Source organism: Microtus ochrogaster, chromosome 1, assembly GCF_000317375.1.
Source record: "Microtus ochrogaster isolate Prairie Vole_2 chromosome 1, MicOch1.0, whole genome shotgun sequence".
Taxonomy (NCBI): Eukaryota; Metazoa; Chordata; class Mammalia; order Rodentia; family Cricetidae; genus Microtus; species Microtus ochrogaster.
The window spans coordinates 105,303,102-105,329,852 of record NC_022009.1 but is presented as its reverse complement, the minus strand read 5'-3'; the positions used below and the strand labels follow the sequence as shown (position 1 = coordinate 105,329,852).

General features: G+C 40.9%; 2 protein-coding genes across 6 annotated transcripts in view; one reads left to right on the top strand and one right to left on the bottom strand.

The window, feature by feature from the left end:
- Nucleotides 1-26,751, top strand: part of Nbea (neurobeachin) — a 494,560-nt gene that overhangs the window by 320,450 nt on the left and 147,359 nt on the right. For all 5 annotated transcript variants that reach the window (XM_005344001.2, XM_026778835.1, XM_026778862.1 and 2 more), the window contains one exon: nucleotides 18,175-18,311. In XM_005344001.2, the coding sequence (XP_005344058.1) occupies nucleotides 18,175-18,311 (137 nt within the window). The remainder of the gene's footprint in view (nucleotides 1-18,174; nucleotides 18,312-26,751) is intronic.
- On the bottom strand, nucleotides 19,943-22,317 carry Mab21l1 (mab-21 like 1). The gene has a single exon (XM_005343999.3). The coding sequence runs from the start codon at nucleotides 21,799-21,801 to the stop codon at nucleotides 20,722-20,724; it is 1,080 nt and encodes a 359-aa protein (XP_005344056.1). The 5' UTR covers nucleotides 21,802-22,317; the 3' UTR covers nucleotides 19,943-20,721.

Here is a 26,751-nt window from a genome sequence, read left to right as displayed (position 1 = left end):
CACCTACTCCAAAAGGCCACTCCTTCTAATAGTGCCACTCCCTATGAGCCTATAGATACCATTTTCATTCAAACTACCAAACATACAACACATAAAATAAAATGCCCTTTAATAAAAAAAAAAAAGTAAGAAAGGGGGCTGGAGGAGACATGCTCAGCAGACAAGGGCACTGTCTGCTTTCTCACAGGACCTGAGTTCAGATCTTGGCACCCACATGGCAGCTCACAGTCATCTGTAGCTGCAGTTCCGTGGATCTGACAGCCCTTTCTGGCACCCAGAGGCACTGCATATGTCATGTGCATACTACATATAGGCATATACAATAAAAATAAATCTTTAAAAAGAGACTCACATGCTGAGTGACAGTAGAAATATTTTACATAGCCAAATTGAAATTCTTTATTGTTTTTTCCAGAGTTTAGTATTGCAAATTTAGGGAATTCTACGAAGTTAATGACTATAATAATGTTTTATTACCAGTGTTGTAAGTTGTAATAAGTTTACCTATTGCTGTTTACATAATGAACTTTTATTACCACCCATTTAATGTCCAATATCTGAGAATATTTTCCATAAGCTTAATGTTCAAACTTTTTTCACCAGAAATATTATTTCTTTCTCTCCATTCTGCAATTTCTCTATGAGAAACCAGGATCCTCACTTCACAATAAGATAACTAGAAATCCCCTGTAGCCAAAGATCCTCACTTTACAATAAGAGTAGTAGAAATTCACTGTAGCCAAAGTGATGCAGTTTATTTTACAAACTTGCAAAATCGTGCATCAGTCTAGCATAGCAGGCATGCTGACTGAACACAGAGAACAGTTTATGAATGGGGCCTAATGCATGCCCCTTCCTCCCATATTTGAATGATCAGTAGTGACAATCTTACTTGTTATCTAGGTCTTATTCTTCTATATGTCACTTAAACCTTTTCTTTTATTAAACAAAAACCATATGTAGGTCCATATCTATACTTATCATTCTGTTTATTTTAAAGTTTCTGTTAGCATTTCTCTCATTTAAATTTCAAGTTTGGGTAAGGGGATAATTTAGCAGTGTTGGGAAAGTCAGGAATAGCTAGACTAGCAGGGATTCACAAGGGCAAATGTTTTCTGCTCATTTGCAGCTGGATTTTTATAGCCTGGCTTGATGCACCTTTGAAAATAAACCATCAGAGTTTTTCATACATTCCTATCTCCTCTTAGATAGAACCCATCTCTGTTTTAGGTCCATTTAAAATACTGTTTACTAGTTAATCTTGTAAGTCATTTAAAAATTTTTTGACATTTCTTGGGAAATGTTGGTTAGCTACATCACTAATCAGTAGTAAATTGATGCATATGCAATATAAAAATCATGATTTTTGCATATTAACAGTTACACAATTATCTCCACAAGCAGAACATTCTGTTGCCCCTAAATGAATCTTTGTGCTCCTTGGCCGTTATCCCTGTGTTTGTCTATTCTCCCTACATTCATAAGCAACCACTGGTCTTCTTTCTGCCTCCACATTTTATATTCTGTGCATTCCTTGTCTGACCCATGGTGAAGCATATCTGTCCTTTCTGCAAGGACTGTTCCCTTCTACATAGATTGCATTGTTTTATCTGTTTTTGGTTGGTAAACATTTGGGTTCTTTCACCTTTGGGCTGTCTTTGCATTTTTGCATATAAGATTTTATGTAAACATGACATCTTATATTTCTAGGGGTTTCTAGCTTGGATAGTAACTCTGCTTACTGTTTAGTGACAGTGTGGTCCAGGCGCTCACCAAAATGGCTGTGCCATTCATTATACATTGAATTTGCAATTTTCAGATCCCTGTCTTCACAATTTGTTACCTGGAGTCTGCATAAAACCTCTAACTGAAGATGTGTTTCCTCTCACACCACATTCCATACAGGCTGTGCATTGCCTTCCTTTTAACCGTGTGGAAATCTTCCTTACTTACAAGGCTCTTACTGAACCTTTGGTAAAGCTTAGTAAATAGGAGAACCAAGACTTTTGACAAATGGATTTATTCCTCCAAAAATAAACCTTATTTTAAGCTATTGAAATAAAGTATTGAGCTTGAATTTAAGATACATGCTCATGAAAACAAAGTACTCAGTTCATATCTTAGCTCTCCCACAGGGAAACTTTTTCTCTTTTACCTCCTCTTAATTAAAAATAGATTCTTTTCTTAAAATACATATATTCTTCTTCCTCTACTCCTCCCCTCCCATCTGGATCCATTCCCTTTCTGTCTTTCATTAGAAAAACACAGGCTCTTAAGAGATAGCATAAAGCATAACAAAATAAAATAAGATAAAACAAAACTATTTCTTCAAAATTCGACAAAGCAGACCAACAGAAGGAAAAGAGCTGAAGAAAAGGTACAAGAATGAGAACTACTCATTCACATACACAGGAACCCCATAAAAATAGTAAAGTTAAAGCTGTACTATATATGTGAGGACCTGGGGAAGGCTGTGCTCTTTCCGTCTCTGTGAGTTCATATGAGCTTTGCTCAATTGATTTGGAGAAATTTGCTCTCCTTCTGTCTTCCATCCCCTCTGGCTCCAGCACTCTTTCTGCATCCTCCTCTGTGGAATTCCTTGAGCTTGGAGGGGAGCATTTTTAAGATTTGTTTATCTATTATGTATACAGTGTTCTGCCTGCATGTATGCCTGCAGGCCAGAAGAGGGCATCAGATCTCATTACAGATTACTGTAAACCACCATGTGGTTGCTGAGAAATGAACTCAGGACCTCTGGAAGAGCAACCAGTGCTCTTAACCACTGAGTTATTCCTCCAGCCCAAGAGGAAGAATTTGATGAAGACATCCCATTTAGAGCTGTGTATTCCAAGGTCTCCCTCCCTTCCTCTCTCCCTTTCTCTCCCTCTGTCTTCTTTTCCTCCCTTCTGTAATATCTGACTGTGAATCTTTGTTTTCAGAAGCAGGAGGAAGTGCCTCTGATGATGGCTGAATCCTTATGATTCACTGATTATAACTATAGCAGAATATCATTAGCAGTTATTTTATTGTACACACACACACCAGTAGTCAGTATTTGGGTTCACCCTAGGTCCCTAGACTGTCAAATCTCTGGGTTTTGGTCATACACGCAGTGTCTGGTATGGGTTCCATCTCATGAAGTAGGACTTAAGCCAAATCAGACATTGGTTGGTTACTTCCACACGCTTTGTTGACATCGTTGCCCTAGCATGTTTTTCAGGTAGGACAGATTGTAGAGCAAAGGTTTGTGACTAAGTTGGTGGTAATATCTCTCTTTTGGAAGCCTGTAAAGTACCTTCCCATAAGACTCTTTAAGACATGTAAAGTGTAATGCTCAAGCTTCTATGTGAGCACCAGCTCCACCTCTCCATGTGCAGTGAGTTGTGTGGGTGTTGTCTTCAGCAATGGGGCCTTGTTGTCTGTTTGTGGAAAACAACCTATTGTTTTGGCAACAGCCTTGGTTGTTTAGGATTTCTCTTGGATGCCTTTGGCCAACAACACAATTGGATGAAACCCAGCCCCTACACTGGAAGTTTGATTTGGTGACAAGAGGTGACTGCTTGGGACTTTGTCACCATCATTATTTGCAGACTTCTTTAGGATTACCTTCATATATTTTGGGTTTCCACTTCACTGTTTTTTCCATACTACCCCTCAAATGTCCTTCAATTCTAGCTGTCTTTCCCTGCATTCACTCCCTCAACCTCATCTTCACTCCCCTCCCTACCTGATCCTGCTGTTCATGATCCCCCACCACTACCCCAATCAACCCAAAAAAATCTGTTCTATATTCCTCTCCCAGGGAGATCATGTGCCTCCCCCTTGTTCGTTCATCCTTTTATCTAACCTCTCTGGGTCTATGGATTGTAACTTTGTTATCTCTTATTTAGCAGCTTATATCCATATATAAGTGAATGCATAATATAACTTATCTTTCTGGGTCTGGGTTAACTCACTCAGAATGATTTTTTTTCTAGTCCTGTCCATTTGCCTCGAAATTTTATGATGTATTTTTTTCTTCAGTAATTTGTGACCATTTTATTCTTTAATATTTTAGAATTTATTCTTCACTTATACATTAAATCCTGACTGCAGTTTCCCCTCTCTCTACTCCGCTCAGCCCCTCCCTCCCTTCTCCCACAGATCCACTCTTCCTTCAGAAAAGGGCAGGCCTCCTGGGGATATCAACTGAACAGGGCATAACAAGTTACAATAAGATTAGGCAGAAACTCATATCAGGGCTTGACAAGGGAACAATATGGGAGGAAAAGGGTCCCAAGACCAGGCAAAAGAGTCAGAGATACCCTCATTTCCACTGTTAGGAGTCCCATAAAAATCACCAAGCTATACTGTAAAGTACCTTCCCATACCATGTATGCAGAGAACCTAACAATTCCATGCAGGCTTGTCACTTCAGTCTCTGTGGGCGCCTATGAGCCCTGCTTAGTTGGTTCTTGGGCTGTGTCCTCATGATGTCCTTTACCCCTGACAGTCCTTCCTCCCCAACTTCTGCAAGATTTCTTGAGCTCTCGCTAATGCTGACTGTGGGCCTCTGCATCTGTTTCTGATCAGTTGCTGGATGAAGCCTCTCTGATAATGGTTGGGCTACGCACCAATCTGTTCTTCTGGCTGGTATGACCCACATGCTGTCATTTTTGTTGTAGCTTAGTAATATTCCAGTGTGTAAATATAACACTTTTTTTGATCCATTCTTCTATTGAAGGACATCTAGGTTGTTTCCAACTTCTATTTTGAATAGAGCAGCATGGTTGAGCCAGAGTCCTTGTGGTAAAATGAAGCTTCCTTTGGGAGTATGCCCAAGAGTGGTGTAGCTGGAACTTGAGATAGACCTATTCTCATCTTTTTGTTCATTTGGGTCTTTTCTCTTTGCCTTTTAATTAATTTGATAAGGGTTTATCAATCTTATTGCTTTTCTCAAAGAATCAAAATTTTTTTCATTGGTTATTTGTATTCTCTTTGTTTCTATTTGGTTGATTTCGTTGCTGGGTTTGATTATTTCTTGCCATCTACTCCTTTGGGTATAATTTCTTCTTTTTGTTCTAGAGCTTTCAGGTGTTCTGTTAAGTTGGTAGTATGTTATCTCTCTAGGGTTTTTTGTTTTGTTTTTCATTTTTGATGTTGTTTAGTTTTTTTGGGTTTTTTTTAAATTTTTTATTGAGAAAAAGAAAAAAAAAGTTTCCACCTCCTCCCAGCCTCCCATTTCCCTCCCCCTCCTCCCACTCTTCTCCCCCTCCCCCACTCCTCTCCTCCTCCCTCTCCAGTCCAAAGAGCAGTCAGGGTTCCCTGCCCTGTGGAAAGTCCAAGGTCCTCCCCCCTCCGTCCATGTCTAGGAAGGTGAACATCCAAACTGGCTAGGCTTCCACAAAGCCAGAACACATAATAATCAAAACATGAACACACAGAACAAAGAATACTAAAAGTTGCAACGGAAAAGTAACTAATGAAGGTGGAATTAAGAGAATTACACCTGACTTCTCAGTAAAGACTAAAAAGCCAGGAGGATCTGTACTTAAAAGCCAGCTGGGTCTGTGCTACAAACATTAAGAGACTAACCAATGCCAGCAAAAACTAACAAACCCAGAAAAACTTTCAATCACAACAGAGTGGAGAAAATAATACATTCCATGATAAAGCCAACTTTAAACGATATTCACAAATCCAGCCCTACAGAAGGGGCTGGAAAGAAAACTCCAACCTAATAAAGTTAACCTCATTTATAAAAAACAGGGAATAAACAGTCTTAGACCAGCAAAATCAAAAGAAGGGAAGCATGCATGCACACACTATTTAGTATTCTGTATGCTTTTTGTACCTTTATAGGCATGTCCTTCTTTAGGTTAGGAAAATTTTTTTCTATGAATGTGTTAAAAATACTTTCTGTGCCTTTAAACTTGGAATCTTCTTCTATTCCTAAATTCTTAGGTTTGGTCTTTTCATGGTGTCCCAGATTTACTGGATGTTTTGTGTCAGGAATATCTTAGATTTAACATTTTCTTTGACCATTATATCTATTCCTTCTATCATGTCTTCAGTGCTTGAGATTCTCTCTTCTATCTCTTATATTCAGTTGGTGAAGTTTGCCTCCATAGTTCCTGTTGGAATTCATGAATTTCTCATTTCCAGAATTCTCTCAGTTTGGGTTTTATTTGTTGATTATACTTTCGTTTTTAGGTCTCACACAGTTTTATTCATTTCCTTACACTGTGTTTTCCTAGAATTCTCTAGGGATTCGTTCACCTCTTCTTCAAAGACCTCTGTCATCTTCATGCAGGCTGTTTTGAGGTGTTTTTCTTGGGCTTTAGCTTTATTGGAATTTTCAGGGCCTGCTGTGGTAGGGTTGCTGAACTCTAATTGAGATATATTGTCCTAGCTGTTACTGTGTTTTTATGCTAGTATCTAGGCATCTGGGATTGGGGTGACTATAGGTCTACGTGATGATACTTGACTTTGGCTTTTCTAGGTGGTTGTTTTGTTCCTTGTAGTATGTTTTTTCTCTGGGTTTCAGGAGAATGTGATGGCTGTTTGTTGCTGGATAGGAAATTTTCTGTGGACCTGTTAGATGTAACCCCTGGGGGTTCCAGGTAAAATGTGTTTCTAAGTATTGGAACCTGACACTTAGGAATGGGGATAGGCTAGGTATCTAAAGGGTTCACAGGAGGGAGGTGGGCAGAGTGTTCTACTAGGATTTCCTTATATAGTCTCCTTGGAAATAGGGGTAGAGAGTGAAGAGAGGTCACCCAGAAGGTGCACAACACAGCTGGGGATGAGACTGTGAGACTGGATCTGAAGGGGCGGAAGAGACTGGAAGATCTACAGCCAGCCTATATGCTTTCCTGGTCGGAGTGGTCTGTGGGTTAGTAGAGGGTACCTGCTAGAGTTAGGGGCCAGGCCAGGCTAACGCAATGAGTGAGGGAGAGGATGGTCTGCCGAATCTATAGATGAGGACAGTAGAGAGAGGAAACCTGCAGCAGGTGTTCTGCTGCAGAACTGGGGAGGAGACTGGGGTTGGATTTGGAGGAGAGGAGGGAGTGGTGAAGGCCCTCAGTTGGATTACCTGTTTTCCTGACCAGCTCAGCTGGAGTGTTCCCAGGGAATGCCTACTGGAGTGGGAGGCTGGGATAATGGATGAGTTGGGGGAAGGAAAGTGGAGAAGGTCTCTGTGATCATTTGGGGACAGGGTCAGAGAAGAAAGGGAGATCACAAAAGGCAGGCAGATGAACTGGAGATGAGACGGGAATTGGATCTGGAGGAGAAGGAGAAGTAAAGATCTTCAGTCAGCCTACCTGCTTCTCAGGCGGAGGTCATGGTAGGAAAACTTAAAGCCAATCTCATTTCTTCTCCGTTCTTACCTGCTAATTATGTCTTTATTAACTGAATGTCTCTGGGGATTCTCATTTATAAGGCTAAGATAGCAATGCTGTTCTCAATTAAGAAAGGTCTGTTGCATAGATTGTGTGTTGTATAGCCAGCGAATTAGAATGATACTTTAAATATATTTCTAAAAGAACAGTAAATATTTTTAAAATAGCAGTGTTGGGACAAGGATATTACAATGTAAGCTGGACTTTTTAGGTAGATTTTTTTTCAAAGTAAGAGGCTTATTATCCTTTATACAAGTATCTGTACACACACCCCTGTCTCTTACAATTCTGAAATTCAGGAAACATGAATTCTGTGAATAAAGAGTGAGATACACAATAAAACAAACCTAGGAGAACATTTGTAGGGTCCCAAAACCTCCCTCTTCCTCTCTAGAAATAAGCTCTGTGTTTATTTAGTATTCCTGACCACCACTGAAAATGAATGCTGGGACATACGCAGCACATGGAAGAGTGAGAAACCAAGACTAGGAAACAACATAATGGCACAGCCCAAGAACTTTAAGAGAATTTGTTTATTTAAAACAAGTTGAAGTGTCAGAAGCACAGATATCTAACTTTTGAGTGGAACCGGGTAAATATAAAGGAAAGAAGAACTGTTTGTTCCACCCTTGAGTGCAGTCCCTCTGTCTCGGTCCCCTGGCCAGGCTGCCCCTCCCATTCGATGCAGTTCTAACATGATGATCAGAATGCATTTGCCTGTCTCACCAGCACACATATATTTAGGAATTTTTCACATGTATTCTTATGTGATTTTAGCTATATATTCTTACTAGAATTAATTTACCAATATTTGTATTCAGAGAAAGATATCTCTGAGACATTCTGGATTCTCTAAAATGTATTTAACTCAGGACTCTTCCCGCCCCCCATTTTGAAAGGCATGTGTATTTCAAGGGAAATTTAATCCATATGCTCCTGATTCACTCACACTTAACTCATCAAAACGTTGTTTAGGAAAAGCTATTTGATGTTGGGAAAGCCTTACAAGACTTCCTAAGTCTTATTTTTTTCTTTCTCTTTGAATTAGGAAGTTGCTTTGCCAGTCATAGATAGCATACCCAAAAGGTTCACATTCCACTTCAAACAATTCACCAGTCAACTAGAGATAACATTCACATGCCCATTTCTTGCAAAAACTAAAATAGTTAACATTATAACTGATTTTATTATTCGGTACAGAGCTGTAAAATAAAATCCCCATCTTGAATACATGGTGATCTTTGATTCTTGTTATTCTCAAAAAGTCCACAAGTCAGTGTAGAACTTCAGACATTATATTGTGTAGGTACAGTCTTGTGTTTACAAAAGTGTATGTCCTCTTCAGTCATGAATTCTGTAGTCTATAAAACATATTTAAACTGCTCTTAATAGCAATAACAGTCCTGCTAACCTGACTATGAATTTCAAACTATAATAACAGAACACAATTTAACTGTGTCAATTATATATTAGTCATGCTTCAAATCATATATAAAATTCTCACATACCTTTTATTTTAAGAATAAGCCACAGTTTAATCAAGTGTCTTATAAATCCCAATAGTAAGACCTTTTTTCCTAATACATTGTTTTGGTTGAAACAGTTTTTTTTTCACTTCTTTCTCCATATACATAATTTCTAAGAATGTACCATCAAACCACTAACCTGAAAAACAGAACAGTAATCATCTATTTGGTAGACTATGGCTCTCTGTATATGGGGCACCAAGCTTCCACACGTTACAGGTTTTAGAGAGAACATGAATGAAGATATTAATTACCTAATAGAAATACTTGAATTTTGTTTTTTGATACACTCTCAGGAGAATGTGAGATAAAGAGCTGCTTTCCAATGAACAGACCGGTCACACTAGCATCTTGGAGCAGAGGAGAACTGATATGCAAGGCAGAAGTGCCCTGGTCTTCTCTTTGAGAAACATAGCAATGCTGCGCTTTCCCCTGTTCACTCACAACAGAGCTGCACAAGGACGAGCAGCTTTCTGCAAGTTTCGAGCCTTATTTATTCCTGTAACTTAATGCTGCATACAGAAGCCGGAGCTTATAGAAAGCCCATGCTTTCATTTTATATCACTAGCTTATCAACTAGCTAAAAACAGTCAAAGTGCTTCTCCAGTTCAGCTTATATGTGAGTCAGAGAAACTGATTAGCAAACAGATAAATTCTGAATCTAAATTTGAATTTTCCCTTTTCTGAATATAAATGAAGGAGTGAATGGGGGCACAAGGGAGGTGCCAGGGGACTGGGAGGAAAGGAGGGAGGGGAAACTGAAGTCAATATAAAATAATAATAAAATAAAATAACTAAAGGAAATACACACTAAAGTAAAAATAAAATTGATTTGAGGTCTCCACTTACTAACCAGTATTTTCTGAGAAAAAAAAAATTGATGTAGCTAAATGTAACTGTGTGTGGGAGACAGAATTAACATTTACTAAAAGGAAATGGTATCAGAGACTGAGAAGTGACAGTGTGTGGCTTAGAATGATACACAATTTTAGAAGTTATGTTGCAGCAGTGGGAGCACTGACCCACCAGCTCAGCCTAAGAGACTTGGAGCCAAAACGTTAATCTCCTGTTCTTTGTTTCCAGTAACCTTTATTCATTTCCTCATAGCACTGTGTTTTCTTGAACCTTTCAGTTAGTTAACAAAGCAATTAAGTGGATTATTGCCATCTATATTGTAAAGGAAGGAAGGAAGGAAGGAAGGAAGGAAGGAAGGAAGGAAGGAAGGAAGGAAGAAAAAAAGAACAGGGCCAGCAAGATAGTTCAGTGGATTAAGACACTTGCCATTAATCCTAGCAGCCTGAATTCAGTCTCCAAAACCTGCATCATGAAAAACAAGAACCAATTCTTTTTTTAAGATTTAATTTATTATGTATACAGTGTTCTGCCTGCATGTGTCCGTGCAGACCAGAAGAGGGCACCAGATCCTCATTGCAGGTGGTTGTGAGCCACCATGTGGTTGCTGGGAATTGAACTCAAGACCTCTTAACCACTGAGCTATATGGCTCCAAACCCAAGAGCCAATTCTTGACAAGCTGTTCTCTGTCCTCCACATCTTTACCATAGGAATGCACACACACACACACACACACACACACACACACACACACACACAAATAAATTCTGAATTCTGTCATTGCTTTAAAAAGAGAGAAATGTTTACAATAGAAGATGCCAGGGCTACACTGTAGTAAAGGCAAGAGCTGGGAGGACATGTGATCTTTAACCAACATTTTTGAATCCTGACTCCAATTTCATTCTAGTTGGATGTGGTTCTCCAACCAAATCAAACAGAAATACTGATTATTCTTAGGTGTGTATGCCATGATGAAACATGGAATAAAAAGATACATGATAGAATCTCTGCTCTCCAGGACCTGTCTGTTTGGCTAGGTCTGTTGGATTTACAAGCTTTTCGAAAGGATATTAATGATCTAAAGTTAGAAAGCAGGGTTAGGCTTGGAGTTCACAATTTAGACCACCAAGGTCACTAAGAAAATGGATAATATAGAGAATAGAGTCTCAGACTGGCTGCAGAGCTTCAAGGAACAGCAGGCTTCCAGCCAGTGAAGAGAGCTGTTAGCAACACTGCAGAGGCCAAGTCAGAAGCCAGCAGAACAGTCCTATGCCATGGACGTCAAGGTCCTGCGTCAGCAATTTCAGCCTGATGTCCTTTGGAACACAGGTATTTTTAAAGCCACTAGCACAAGCAATCACCTCAGAAAGTGTGTCTGAAAGATTCTAGTAATATCAAAAGGTTACAATTTTGTTTCCTAACTCGGAGAACTTGTGCATTTCTCAAATACCCTGGCAACAGGCCAGGTGGGAGTGTAGCCAAAAAACTGAACAGGAGAGAAAAACGGGAGAGGGCACAGGTAAGACAGCAGCTGAGGTGGCAGGGGAGGGTGACGTCAAGCACAGAAAGAGAGAGCAGCTGGCTTGCAAAGAGAAAGGAAGATCATTTCTGAGAAAAGGAGCAAAACGAGATGAGGCTAAGTTGTGCACAGAAAGCCTTCAGCTAGAGGAAGACACCAAGGCAAATGCAATGTTTAACTTTTCTCCAAAATATGAATATTATAAACCATGATGGATGCTTATAAAGCAGCAGTTCTCAACATGTGGGTCAAGATCTGTTGGGGGGCACATTCGAGATATGGTGCATATCAGATATTTATATCACAGTTAATAGCAGTAGCAAAATTATAAAGTAGCAATGAAATAACTTTATGGTTGGAGGTCACCACAACATAAGGAACTGTACTAAAGGGTCAGAGCATGAGGAAGGTCAAAAACCACTGTTGGAGAGGATGACCTCTCCTAAGAAGAGGCCTTGTATTTACCAGTCTTCTCAAAGGGGTGTGTGACCCTCCCCACTGCTGTACACTGCAATGTCTGACCTCTACTGCCATAATCAAAGCAGATCTGACAGCCAAAGCTATGGATGCTTTCTCAGTGTCATCTCCCACAGCTCTCCCTTCCTCATCTTGCTCTTCAGTCAAACAGATTTCAGGATCATGCCATTTGCAGCTCTGTGTGTTCATCTCTAATATTCTCCCCTACATTACGTAGCTGTCATACCCATACATCACCCCTCATGGAGTTGCCATTTCTGCAAATTCCATACCGCAAAGAAAATTGTTACACTTCAAGGAATGTCCACAGGGTTCTTCTCTACTTCTTCTTTGATAGGAGGTAGTACACATAAGGATATATAACCTAACTTTACATCATATGTAAATCCTACCTATGATGTGGACTAAACTACCTTCATTCTCATTTGTAGAATGAGGACAATATCAGTAGCTGACACATAGCCTTATTGAAAGGAATAAATAAGATTAATATATGTGCTGTGCTTTATACAATACTCAGTTGAGTCCTTCTCTCTCTCTGACATAATTATTCATACACATTTCTTTATTATTTTACCCCATATTTTTACCCCATAAAGATCCTTATACATTACTCTATTCCCTTTAGTTCCCAAAAGAATACAACAGACAATCATTATTTTTTGTTGATTGCTTGAATGAATGGATGCTGAGTTAAATGCCTCTGCATCTAATTGCCAAAGAAGAATCAAATTGTGTGCTAAGAAAAATGTGGCAGTTATAAAATTATGCTATTTTGATGAATAATATATCTGGGTGTAACTAGAATAATCAAGTATAATTCCCATTGGATTTTAGTATATTTTTTAATTTTTATTTTTCCCAGGACCCACTCTCCCTTATGCTTTTAAATAACAATTTGGAATAAATCATAAAAAAATATCATATGGTATTTTAAGAGACTTCTACTGTTACATACAAATGAAATGGTGATATGTATCATTTTTGTATTCCATCAATGCAAAGTGCTCTCTGTGAGTGAGTTCTGTGCTCAGTGAAGAAGATACACCCATCTTCAGGTTGCTTATGTGAACTGGAGGAATAGATCAGCAGCATGTTCAATATTTTATAAGAGCTGCAATGAAAATATGCAAGGAGCCCTGGGAAAATGAAGCCTGGCTAGCATGAGCCCAACCTAGAGTTTAGGGTCCTAAGCCTCCTGTCACATCCTCTGGTTTATTCACACACCTAGTCTAAAAGGAAGTTTCTCTTCCCAGATACAAAATGACATCCTGATGCCATAAAAGAGTTCTAATTCCAGAAGATGAAAGATGTTTTCCATATGTTGAACTAAATATAATATAACTTGAAACATAAATCTCATCCCCTCACCTGGGAGGGTGGATTATCACAAGAGCCCCAAAGTGACCACTGCTTTTCAAAAGGTTTTTGTTCAGGACATCTCAGTGCTCTTGTATCTGGATTATATGCTTTTTAAAGCTTTTCTTTCCAAAATCCATGATAGTCCTTGCAGAAAATACTATATATTTTATATTGTTAATATATGATACATAATTTTATACATATATATATATGGACAAAGAATTACTTGTTTGCCAAATGAATTGGGGAATATAAGTGAAAGGATAAAGTTAGGATGAACCAGATTGTCTCTTGGTACCTGATTCCTCGTTGCAGGCACATTAAATAAGATGTAGCTTTCGATAACAGTAGTAACGTTATGAACATAATGAACAAACGTTGTGCTCAAGTGCAATGTTGAGTTGCATGTTCTGAACGAGGTCTCTCGGTTTTCTCACGACTGTTTCAGTCTACTGTAAGTTGACTCTCTTCAGAAATAGATGTACTCAGAACTCTGGAGTTGTGTTCCAAGCATCAAATCATCTCTGGAAAGCAGGGAAATGTGGGAATGATCTATTATTGTTAAACTCAATGTTTAAGACAGAAGGAACTCAGGGCACCAGGAAGCATCAAAGGCCACTTTCTGGGTACAAGCTTGTGTACTCACAGTGAGACTGTTTGGGAGCACTGTGTAATGAGGGTTCTGGGGGAAATATTGCTAAAACTGAAGTGCATGACCCCATATGCTTCTGAAATTTGTCTTGAAATTAAAGCCCCTTAATCTTTTTTTTCTTAGATTTTCCCCCTAACATATTTAAAGATTCCATAAAGTAGTGATTGTGCTCAGTGTTTTGGCCGTATTCTGCTATCCACACTTTCATTTCCTCTGAAATTTTGTCACATTATTATAAAATCAACTCCAAATATTTACTGCCTGTTCATATTTTAGTCTTTTTTTAATCATTCTAAATACAACAGCTATTAAATTAGCTAAATGTAAGAAATATTAGCTGGGTAATGGTGTTGCATACCTTTAATACCAGCACTCACAAGGCAGAAGCAGGCATATGTCTGAGTTTGAGGCCAGCCTGATCTACAAGAATGAGTTCCAGGATAGCTAGGGCTACACAGAGAAACCCTGTCTCGATAATGATGATGATGATGATGATGATGATGATGATGATGATGATGATGATGATGATGATGATGATGATGATGGAGAGAGAGAGAGAGAAATTCAGCTGATTCCAACACACACTGCAACTGTACATGCCCTAAATGAGGTAATTGCCCTCATATGTCTTATCTGCTAAGTCTAACAATGCCTTTAATTGAACATCAACTTGTTTGCCTCTATATTCTTTGTGCTGTTAGAATTGGTAAATGAAGTTTAGTGCTGTCTGCAAATGCAGTTGCCATACTTGCCTTTGATAGCTAGGACTCTGTTGACCCTCCTAAAACGCAATTAAATCCTGCATCAGAGCAAAGAAAAGCAGTTCTGACCTGTGGGAACTGACCTTGGTGTTTCCGGGAGCTGGTCTGGAGGTCACAGCTAAGCCAGGGTGCTCTTGAGCTGATCATAAACATCACACAACACCATCATCTATGATGTCACAATAGACAACTTAATAATTTGATCTAAGCTCAGACAATAGCAAGGTCAAGAAACACTAAACACCCCCTCTCCTGGCTGAAGTGGGTAAATGCTGCTTCCTTACAGCCTTAGCTTGGTGCTGAAGGAGTGTTAGTACAGTAACCAGTCCTAGTAGCCTGTTCCATCAGATCCCCTGCACAACGGTCTTCCTTCTTGAGTCATGAAATTCTACAAATCCCTTTACCAAGGTTCTGATCCTACAATTAGTCCTTTGCCACTCCCCTTACAGTGAGCAGTGAGCCTGTGGTTCTGTTGCAGGTGCACACCATTGTGACATCTAGAGCCCAGTTTCTGTGAATAGTGTGACCTTTACCGCAATGGCGATGGGAAAGAAAGACTTCTGTAAACTGTAAGGTTGTATAGAGATGCTAATGTGTTTTTTTACTGATTTCTAGGCTTTGAGTTTTGTTTTTCAACAACACAATCCAAACTCACAAGTATTTAGCATTCTTTTAAAAATATATTCAATGGCATTCTTTTCAGATATATTCAGTGGCTATGTGTGGTGGCACAAGCCTTTAGTTTCAGCACTTAGGAGGCAGGAGCAGGCGATCTATGAAACAGTTTCCAGAACAACCAGGGCTGTTACACAAAGAAGCCCTGTCTGGAAATAAAATATATTCCATGAGCATATATACTTATGACATGTCAGTATACAGTGAGGTTTACTATGTCTTTGGAAGAAGCATGGCCTTAAAGAGAAACCTCTTCTCGGCTCCTTTCTGATGCCTGGTGGCTCTGGTTCGAGAATAATGGCAAGTAGCACCCCTAGCCTGCCTCTAAAAGCAGTCATGGACCCATGACCAATGTAAGAAGTAACATTTGCTTTTTTGTTTGTTTTTTTTTTAATTATCATTACTTATGGTAGAGTTTTAAATTAATGGTAGAGTTTTAAATTATATGTGCCAACACAATAGGAATAGACCTTTTGCATTTTGTAACATTACTGTTCTGTGTGTGCTGAGGACATCATTGTAATTTATTCTTTCATTATTAGGGTAGCTATTGGAATGGATGTGTTTACAGTCAGTTCCCAATTCACAATACCAAGCAAAGTTCTGGAGGTTAAACCCATAGTGCTGAGATGGGGGAGGGGCGCTAGAAATTAGGTCGGTAGATGAGTATCTCCTAGTACCAGGGGATACTGCCCTTCAAAACACTCTGGAAAAAGATCCCAGGTCTCTAAATCACTTGATACCATATGGAAAACATGCTGGCTTGTGATTGTGCTTTATGTAAACATTTTAATATAGGATCCCTAAAATCCAGAGGCTCCCCGAAGGGGATTAAAGCTAATCCCCTTTCTCTATTGCTGCAGTGGATTAACTGTGCGCTCTCTGGCTGCTCTGCTCCCCGGAGGCTACAACAAAAAGGCCCTGCACTCCTCCAACAATCTACGGAATTGGGAGTTGTAATTGGAGATTTGCAGGGGTTGGGGGACATGCATCTAAGGTTGAATGTTCCGTGATGTGTCTTTCTTAAAGAAATCCTTTTATAAATTCCCAGAAAATCTCAACCCAATAGAAAAATTAGAGAATCAAAAGGAAGCGCAGTTCCGTTTTAGAAATGTTCCCAAATAAAAAGCTCCCGAGCTGTTTTCGTAAAATTCGTGCTGTATTTCAGTAAACCAAAGAGTATAGTAGTTTGAATAACTCCACTCATGATCTTTTTAATTTTTTTCCAGTTTTAAACAAATTTATTGTTTGGATATGTACTTTTAGGAGAAGGAAGCAGCTCGCCATCTTTAATGTTTTTGGACCATTGTTTTTTTTCCAAATGTCAGACTTCTAAAAACCTAAAGCGTGCTCGTCGGTGTTTAGAATGGCCTTTTCTAGGTGGATGCTGTTTGTTTGTTTGTTTATCTTTTTGCCAGACCCTAGTTGTTTAAGATACTGTTTCAAATGTGAATACAACAAAACATTTTGGAGAAGGACGAGGAAACCAGCGCCGGATGCCGCGCTGCGGAGGCGCAAGGGTTAAGGGAGCGGTTCGAACCCGCGGGCGGGCGCAGGCGATCCGAGGAGGGCCCCGGGGGCTGGAGGCGCCGGCTAGCGCGGACCCTCCAATAAACACAAAGGAGGGCCTGGGGAATAGAAACCCAAATCCACTTGTAATCGTACAAGAGATTCGGGCATAATTACTTGAGCAACCTAGATTAAGATTGATGAGCCTTTAAAGTGGCGCTCCAGACCGACCGCCTCGCCCCTTGGAAAAGAGAAAAAAAAAAGAAAAAAAAAACCTCCCGCTAGTAGCTGAGGACCCAACTCCTCTGGCGGCACTGGGAGCCCGGGCCGCCTTGCTAGTCAGCAAGGCAGTAACACCGCTGAAGGCCACCCCACTTAGTCTGCTGCGGGCCAGATTCAGTAAGCCGCACCAAAACCGGCCTAGGCCTCCGGGTCTCCTCTCAGAAATAGCGGGGCTCCGGACCGCTGGCTCCGCGAGCCTTCCCCGGCTCAGGCCTGGGCCTGTGGGTGAGCGCGAGACTTCCCTGGTTGCCTGTCTCCTGCTGTGTGCAGCTAAGGGCGGGCATTAATGACTGGGTTCTGTTGCTTGCTCCCTAGAACCTAAGAGAAATTAACAAAGCCCACGTTATTTCTGAATTCTTTGTCGTATGTTTAGACCAATAGCAAGAAGAGAAAGGGGTTTCAAGTAATTTCCCCTCGAATCATTGTTCTAATTGAAGAAATTCGGAGTGAGCACTCCATCCGGTGCGCAAACTTAACAAAAATCTATTGAATCCTAATTTCTCTGGTTCCAAAAGCTGAGAAATCCCACTTTCCAACCCCTTTTCCGAGAACGGTTTTGTTTTAGCGTTTTTCTCACATTTTCATCTTTGGTGTGCTCTGGTGAGAAAATGAAGGCCAAGGTTTTTGTTATTTCCTTCATAAGAACCCGGTAGCTTTGCACTCCCAGTAGTGAATGTACCACCTTCCGGAAAATACTAGCCCTTGGGATTTGTATATTTAGCTGCTTTCCAAACCTTTCGCCTCTATCACCTCTCCTTGGGGTAGAGGCGCTGCCAAAAGGATTGACTTATGAGATGGTTTGTCTTTGGGGGCTTTACTCACTGCCTAGGGTCTCTTGGAGAGCGAGTCATGTTCCTGGAGAAGCAGGGCACAGGAAGCATCCCTTATGATCAGCATTTGTAAGTCGGATAAAGGCAGTGCCTCACCAACCATGTAAATGTTATGGGTTTCTTACTCAACACCCTGAACTCTGGAGTTCTTATAGAATTACTCGTCTAGTTTTAAGGTACCATATAGATACTAAACATACCTTACCTAACATAAAAAGGCCTTGCATAAAATTGTTACAGTTTTTCCTAGTGCATCTTTAAAAGATAAAATCTCACCATACTCTGTTGGAAGGGAATGTAGGAGCACCAGAGAGGCCCAGACTGACTCACTGCCCCTGTCTTGCAGGCCCTGTGGTTCTCAGCACCCCTGCCCAGCTCATTGCTCCTGTGGTGGTGGCCAAAGGAACTCTCTCCATCACCACAACAGAAATCTACTTTGAGGTAGATGAGGATGATGCTGCCTTCAAGAAGATCGACACAAAAGTGAGTTAGACTGCACAGCGTTGTTGGCTTTGATTGCAGGATGTGGTTTTCAGTGTTGCTTGGTTTTAAATGACTAAAGTGGTACACATATTCTCATCTTTTTTACAGAAAATAAAATGAATGAAATAACACATGGTTTCTTTCAGAATTAAAGATTGTATTAATGAGCTTAAATCCTATACTTATATAACAGAGCATGTGCATTTGAGCATTCTTCCTATGTGCCTTTGTGTGCACTTGGGCAGATTTGGTGTTTAAGCCAGTTTCTCCCAGATCTCTGGGGCACAGTGGCTCAGTTCCTGGGAAGACTAGAATAGGTCTTGTGAAATTTTGTGTTAACATCACATTTAATTTCAAAAAGTATATACTGCAATATGAATTATTATTTATTGAAAGGTTGTAAGGAAACTGGGGCAGGAGCCATTTACATATAATTTCATTTCCATTATTACATCCATTTTTCATCTCCTGAATTAAATGGATTTTACATATGGATTTAAAAGGAGGAGAAGCAGATTCTGTCTCAGCTCTGACTTTTGTGTACACACAGCACACCCTTGTGCTCACTCACCATTCCAGAGCATTGGCATGGCATACAATTACCTTGTGGATGTTAGGCTCCCTGGCCAACAGAGAAACCCTACAGACAAGACCCTTCTGCGATACATTTCACTAGTTTCTTATTTATTTTACTGTAAGTCTTGTAAATTTCTTCTTAGGGTAAGAGGTTGAGATAATGGGCTATTCTAATGGATATTCTACTGTCTTTTTAAAAAGATCTTCCTATAAGTCACTTCAAAAACTTTTCTAAAATAGCCTTGAGCCTTATTGATTATATTTAAGTTATACACAGAATTGGCACGTTATAGACTCTTACTTGTAAATGAACAAAGGAAATTGTAACTTTTACTGACACCTGAGTTAACTAAGGCAGAACCTTGGTGCAGGCCTCTCAGCACTTGTTGATCAGTGAGATGCTACCAAAGAATCCTAACACCATGGGTGTGTGCTGCATGAGTGTGCTGTGTTTAAACAGGAACTTGTCTTTATGTTTTGTCATTAGCTTTCCCTATGTAGTAAAAATGAATTGCGGTTTTCTGATTAATTTATTCTAATAACCCCTGTTGTGTTAAAATAGGGTGATAAAGTATATTAGCTAAAAGATAACGTTCATTTTATTGTTGGATTTCATATACAAACTTCAGGCTTTTTATGACTTTAAGTTAATTTTCTTAGAATTTGCTGCTTTTAAACTCAGTAATATTGCCAAGATAGATTTTCCCTCCTTACATTGTCAAAAATCTACAGAAATACTAACCAGAAGCAGGGTCTCAAAAGTAGATTATAAATGTGTCACTTGTAGAAAAGAACCAGCTAGTAAATTAGAAACTGAGGAAATGCATATTTTCTATCGCTATTCAAAAGAGAGCCCCTTTAGTGTGTATTTTTAGTGATTTTATTAGCCTGTTAGTCAAAATCTTTAAAAGACTTGAGTTGATTTTCAAAAAGAACCATTAGTTCTCATGACAGAAAACAATTTAAAATGAGACACAACAATTGGGTATTTTACTTCATTTATTTTCTTCTAATTAAATAAAATCAGCAACAGAAATTAAAATCTAAATCACAAAAGTAATTATCCAGTGTATTTCAAGTGCATTTTCAAATATATATAATTCAGATATTCAAGCGTTATTATATAAGCTGAATTCAAATTCCTTTGAATATATTTAAATAACATTTCAAGTATACTTATGGAATGTTAGAACAAGCAATATATTTGAAACAAAATGTAAACTTTTTTTTAAGTTCAGACACTTCACAGACAGGTAAAGTACCAGAAGGAAATCTACCTTTAAATGAATCTTTGTTCGTGGAAAGTGTCTGGAAATTTCCAAACGGCAATTTCAGTTTTGTTCACCAAATCACAAAACACCAACATCCACACTTTCAAATACAACATGAGATCACAATATTTGTTACAAATCAAAACATACATTACACGCTCCTTTTGCTCCTTCCGATGCCACATCCAGGTCCTGTTTACTGGAAGTCAGATGCGCCTAAGTCTCAAGATTGCTATAATCCTTTGATGGAGTTGGTCAAGGTCTTGCGTTGTTGCTTGGGGTTTTTTTCTGGGTCTTTTCGGGTTTTGTGTACTTTTCAGGGGAGATGGGAGTTGCCTGCATAAAGATGCTTGTGGGTGTAGGTTTTCCCGTTTCCCTACTCCATTCCCTCCTCTTTTTAGGGGTGTGTGAGATGATGCGTAAATGTTGTGCTGTTACTCCTTTTAAAGGAAGAGATTGTTTGCACTGTCTCAGGAAATACTAAATAGGAATCAACCAGGAAGTTTTCATTTCGTCAGGACATTGAGCAGAGTGATCTTGTCGGCCCAAGATTAGATCATCCTCTAGAGTTTTTCCAAACTTTTTGGGTTGGTCAGGATCTCTCTTGCCAATCGCCACGTTTGTTTAGCAGCGTTTTCCAGAGCCGAGTGCGGTTTGCCTTGAAACAGATCTAAGTTCGGTAAGAAGTAGTGGGGACACCGGCGGCACTGCAGGCATGAGATGAGCTGCAGCAGAATTCCATTCAGCCGGTCGCCCAGGCAGGATTCGTCCCAGTCCGACTCCCGGGGATGCTTCTCGCACTCGTAGGACACCAGAGTCTTCATATGGTAGTTGTTGAGAGGCTGGCCTGGCAGCTCCAGGTGGCGGTCGCGTAGGGTTTTCAGGATCGAGAGACATTTCTTCCTGCAGCCCCCCATTTGCAGTCTGTTCTCCGCCTCTGCAAACTGCAGCACCCAAGCGTCGCTCTCCGCCGAGCTCTGCTTGCCGGCCAGGGAGTGGCACTCCTTGGACAACAGATTGAACCCTTCGGCTTTGACCTCTGCCACCCGGTTGGGTCCTGGCCAGGGGATGTGGGGAAGCGGCCAGTGGGCAGCACTCCGTGGCCAGATCCCGGTGCATTTAAAGGCCGGGGTGATCTGCACCACGTACCTATCGCGAATTCGCAGTTTCACTTCGCTCGTGTCAGCCACCATCTTTACTACATCCCTGTAGCTACACTTGTCCACCGCCTGAGCCACCAGCGTCTGAAACCTGGAGCGGATTTTGCGTGCGGAGAGGTAGCCAGAGGCGGTGATGAATTCCACCCAGAGGGACATGCTCCTCTTCCGCCCGTCGCTCAGCTTCAGCACCGCGCAGCCAGGCAGTGATCCGTCGTCCACGAAGTTAAACACCCCCATCTGGTTCAGATAGAGTACCACCTCGAACTCGGTGGGAGAGATGACCTCCAGGCCCTCATAGCGGTTGTCCATCTCGTTGAGGGAACTGATGAAGCGCGGTTCCTGCACCTCCACCTCCTTCAGGACATCGGAGACCACTTTGCAGACTTCCCGGATGGTTTTGGCGATGGCAGCTTTCCTGGCCTGGCATTTCTCGTTGTAGTACTTATTCAGGTGGTAGACCAGCTTGGCCTGGGCCGCGATCATGTTGGGGCAGAGATCCGGATTGTACACCGGAGTCTCACAATAAGCTGTGGGATCCAATGCGGCTGCTAGCGCTGGAGCCAACTTCGGTGGTGAAAGGGGGCCACGCGCAAAAGGCACCTAGCCTCTCGGACAGGCTGCGATGGGGGCCGCCCTGCCCAGCCGGCCTTTTATCCGCGAGCCTAGCCGGTCTTAAAGTGAAAGGCTGCACTCTCCCCCTCTCTCCTCCGCTAAAGAATCCTCTGAGAGAGACGCGTGAAGAGAACACCTTCTCAGTAATAAAAACAAAAGTTGCGCTGAATCCCCGCAAAGATCTTCCAGTAGTCAAAATAGTCACCCCTTTACGTATTTATTTACGTTTTTCCGTAATCATGGTGTGTGCAGGACTGTTAATCAGACGGAGGAAAAGTGTGCCGAGTGTGTGTCGGGGTGAGTGTGTGTCTGTCAGAAGAAGCTGCTGTTGGTTTGTGTAAAAGCCCAGATGCACTCGTGTGGAAATTATAAAGGCAGGGCCAGGCAGGCGGGCGGCCAATCGCCACTGGGCTCGTCACGACAGCCTCCCCCAGCTTCAGCCTGGCTAATTAATCCCCCCTCATGGATAGAGGCACAGAAACCAAAGGTAGGAAGCTGCTGCCCGCAGAAAACCACCCAGGCCACCTAGACAGGTTGGAAAGCAAGAGGAAATCTGGCTTTGGTATAACTTGAAGCATATTGACACTTGGAAAAGACTTGGCGAAGAGAAGTGTCTCTCAGTGCTGTAAAGCCTGCTTGTCTGTTCACCTCTGGTGAGCTACCAGGTGTACCAGTGGTCATTCACCAATTAGTGAAGTCAAAGGAGCCTTTTAGAACAAAGTCACTAACTTAAATTTAGAGTAAGGTCATTAGTGCGTGTTAATCCTTGGGCTCTTTTTAATGCAAGCTAGAAGTTTGCTTCTTAACTGACTGCTAGTTTCAGATCTCAGAGTTCTCCAGCTTTTCTCCATGTTGGGTGTTCCCAGTCTGAACACTTTCAAAACCTTAGGAAAAACCTGTTCTCTTTTTACCTAGGTTTTCCCTATTTTCATTCACTGAGAGGAATGTTAAAATTGCCGCTGAGTACCATAGATATATCTACCCAGTTAAGGAAGGCTGATTAAAACAAGCTCACCTACCTGTCTGCAGTTCCCCTTGTCCGTAGCTAGGCTGGCCAGTGCTAACATAACAAACCACAGTGAAGGCTGTATGGTGCTCTTTCGGGAATACTTTCCACAAGATCTTTGGGATTTAGATGAGCTGTGTTGGGCAGAATCTAGACGATTCACTGAAGTGGGCTTAACTTGAGAACTTGAAGGTGTGGCCCTTCGACCTTGTTAGCTCATGTAGACATAAAGACAGATCTCCCATCTCAGGTATCTTTAGTGGAGGCCAACAATGGGTTCCTAATCTTATGGGATTTCATAATTTGATTGTGAGAAAATGGCCAACGGCTTCAAAAATTAATTTGTAACCTTTCAGGTTTGAGTTTGTTTCTTTAGGTTTCATACTGAAATTTTTCTTTCTTTTTTTTCTTTCTTTCTTTCTTTTTTTTTTTTTGGAACGCTAAAGAGGTTTTTTAGGAAGCTCCTCCTAGCCAATGTCATCACCAGATGAGTCCTCAGTGCACATGAGCTCAAGAAAGAGTGATTAGGGTTTGCGTAGTAGATTTCAGCTGCCTGCTTTTAGTGCAGAGGTCTGTTTGTTTCGCATTAAAAGATTTCCAGTATAAGGATAGAGTAACACCTGTGTAAGCGGTTTTAATGGACTCCTGTTGAAGACTCCCAACTTTTAAAAGTCACAGGGCCACCTCTAATTTTGTTTCTTGTTACCCAAGAATGATAGATTTCGATTTAGAGTAAAATAGTGTGTAATATTTGGGGCTTACGGTGGCTGTCTATTCCATTCCCCCAAGACCTTCTTTTCCCTTGGGAGAATGGAGTAGGAATTCTCAAAGCCCCTCCCCAGTTTGCAGGCGTCGCGGGTGAACGCACTGCTACCTTTTGGCAGCTGAAGGAGGCAACCCATAGCACCAAACCAACAAGAAAGAACTGTACGGCTAGGAGCGGGATCGCGCAGGTCCTCAGGGTGGGGTTGCGCCAGTCAGCCTCACTCCGCGGTCCTTGCTCTTTCACCAGCTCTCTTCCTTGGTTCATCTGCACTCAGGTTAATTGTAAAGCTTTCTGGGTGTCCCTATTCTCCACTACTACTGCAAACCACGCTCGATGTCCTTGTACCACTCTGCTCTCGCCGCCGCCCCGCCCTAGAGAGGCCCAGGCCGGCCGAGAGTTCTCTGGACCTCTGTGTAACCTAGGGATACTTGGCCCTGACCTTCCTCCGAGATCGCGCCCTCGGTGCCTCAACCCGGCCTATTGAGCTCAAGGTAGCTCCAACACCGAGGCCTTGGTAATTCCCTGTGTCCGACAGAAGGATTTGGGATACCGTCGTCGCCGACTGCAGCCTGGCGCAGGTGGCGCATCTTTCTGCACTCGCTGTGCGGCTTAATTGGGTTAAAGCGAAGCTAAACACCGAAGCACTTTGTGCAAACTAATGGATGGAACCGAGGCCCTTCCCTAACGATTTTTCACTTGGAGCAAGAGAACCACGAAAGTCCTTAGCCCTAGAGTGTTGCAGGGTAGTGAAGTTTCTTGAAGGTCAGGCCACGGAGTCCTGAAGCACCCACCACGCCCGACGCTAGCAGTGATTTGCATAAAACTGGACTCCGGCGGCTTTGTCGCTGTGGGTTGACCCGGCAGCTTAGAATAACAACACTAGCTTGTCTTTCCAGCTGCCGCTACCCAGGTCGTCTGCTACTCTGAGCCCGGGAAATGAACTGCGTCTGTAGCTGAATCCATTCCGCAATCTCAACATCCGCATTGTTGAAGGAAAACTAAACTGCACTGATAGCTGCTTCCTTCCCTCCATGCTTTCTTTAATTGAATTGCCCATGGAGAGGAATTAAAATTAACGATGTATTTTTGTGTAGTTCACCTGATTTTAATCGAGGTTTTGGCATTAGACATGTTTTGTACTGGTAAATTATTTAACTACTATCGTAATTTTAATTTAAAAAAATCATTCGACTTACTGGATTGTTTGAACTGATGCTGTTATACGCAAATAATATAAAATCTGTTTTATTATATGAAAAGTCTGTATAAGAACTGGATTGATGCCAGTCGAGTTTTTTAAAATATAGTCTTATGAAGTATCAGAAGAAAAGCTTATGTGTGCCTCGTGTTTTTAGACATAAATGGTGAATTGTTTCCAGTGGTATGCATGTAGGCATCCTTGACATGAGCTAATAATAGAAGGATAATTGAAGAAAAGTGACCTAATTGGAGGGAAAAGAAATACCCAAGAATCTCATGATGTAACCACTGAGATGCTTGCATTGGGATGATGTTTAGGGTTTAACAAATGCAGTTTTGATTTAAAATATTACAATTAGGGAAAACACATGAAGCTAATACAAGCCTGTTATTATAACAACTAGCCATATTTATGAACATAAAACAAGTGTTGTGAACTTCAACACTTGGAACATCCCAAATAATAAGGACAAGACAACTGTTTCTGAAGTGTAGCTTCCTGAGTGACTGTCCCGGAGCGGGTGCACTTTCATGGCCTGTGCAAAGTCATGCATGCAGTCTCCTATAAAGAAAAACTGCATTGCGTTCAGAAGTATAGAACCTAAGGTGTCTAGGTTTTTTGTTGTTTTGTTTTGTTTTTAATGACTATTTAAACTTGAATTGCAAGTTCACTGGCTTCACCAGTGACAACCTTCTGGAAGCTCATAAGGGATCTGAGCAATTGCAGAGCTCACATACACGCTGTCCTCAGTGTTTCCATTATCTGCCAGCAGCTAGTTTATTCACAGCTGTTCATGAAGTTAAAGTTTTATTTTTAATATGTGCTTATTACTCTGGAGACTTTAAAAGAATATGAAGTTGATTTTATTAAATTATTTATCTCAACTGCTGGAGTGGCTTTGAAGGCTCATTGTATGCATCTGATTTCTTCCCTTTCCTCTTTTCTAAAAATGTACCCAAGCTACTTTAACTGTTTTTTTCTGCCAGACATAATGTAGTCCCTTTTACACTAGAGAAATTAAAGACAGATATTTGTGCAGGGTTTTCTTTATGTGTCATATTAAATAAAGTAAAACAGAGGGCGTTTTCTGGTAATTTGATGGCATATATCTATCTTTCTGTTGTGACTTATGGTATAAAAGCACTAAAACAAAATAGCTTGAAAGTTGCAAGGACTTCTTAAAGTCATTATTTTGTGTTTGAAAGTCAGGTTCATCACAGGAGATTAAGGTCAATGTTTATATGAGATAGACCTGTTCTGTTTCTTCAATCTGAGCACCCTAAGAATGGAGGTGAATTTTTAAAAATTGCTTGAATAATGGAGTCCATTGCCTCAGTATTCTTTGTTACCCTAGTGCACAGTAATATGCTCACATCTGTAGTGGCAAATGCTTTTTTCTACACTATTGCTTAACGTTGGCATTAATAAGTGTTGAAAAGAAAAGTAACTTAGAGATTAAAGATGCCAGTTGGAAGCAGAGGTCTAAGGATCACTACCACTGCTTGACTGATAGCCAGACTTTTCCTTTTATAGATAACAGAATTAAAAGCCCAGCTTGTATATGTAATTGTCTCTGTTCCCTCCCTTCATTTGAATATGTACGTAGAGGTGCAGGATATTTCAAGTTGCTTCTGTAAATTGGGGTGGGGGAGGGGAAGGAAAAAAGGTCGAGGGAAAACTCATCAATGAAAAGATTTTTTTTTTCTGTTCATAACGATTATGTCTCTGATTTCTTCCAAGTGTCTTTGGACAATGAGATTTACATTCGCTTGAGTGTCATGGAATGACGACGATCTCTCTGTCGTTCCTCAGAATCCTTGGTAACATACCCCATATCATATGACGAAA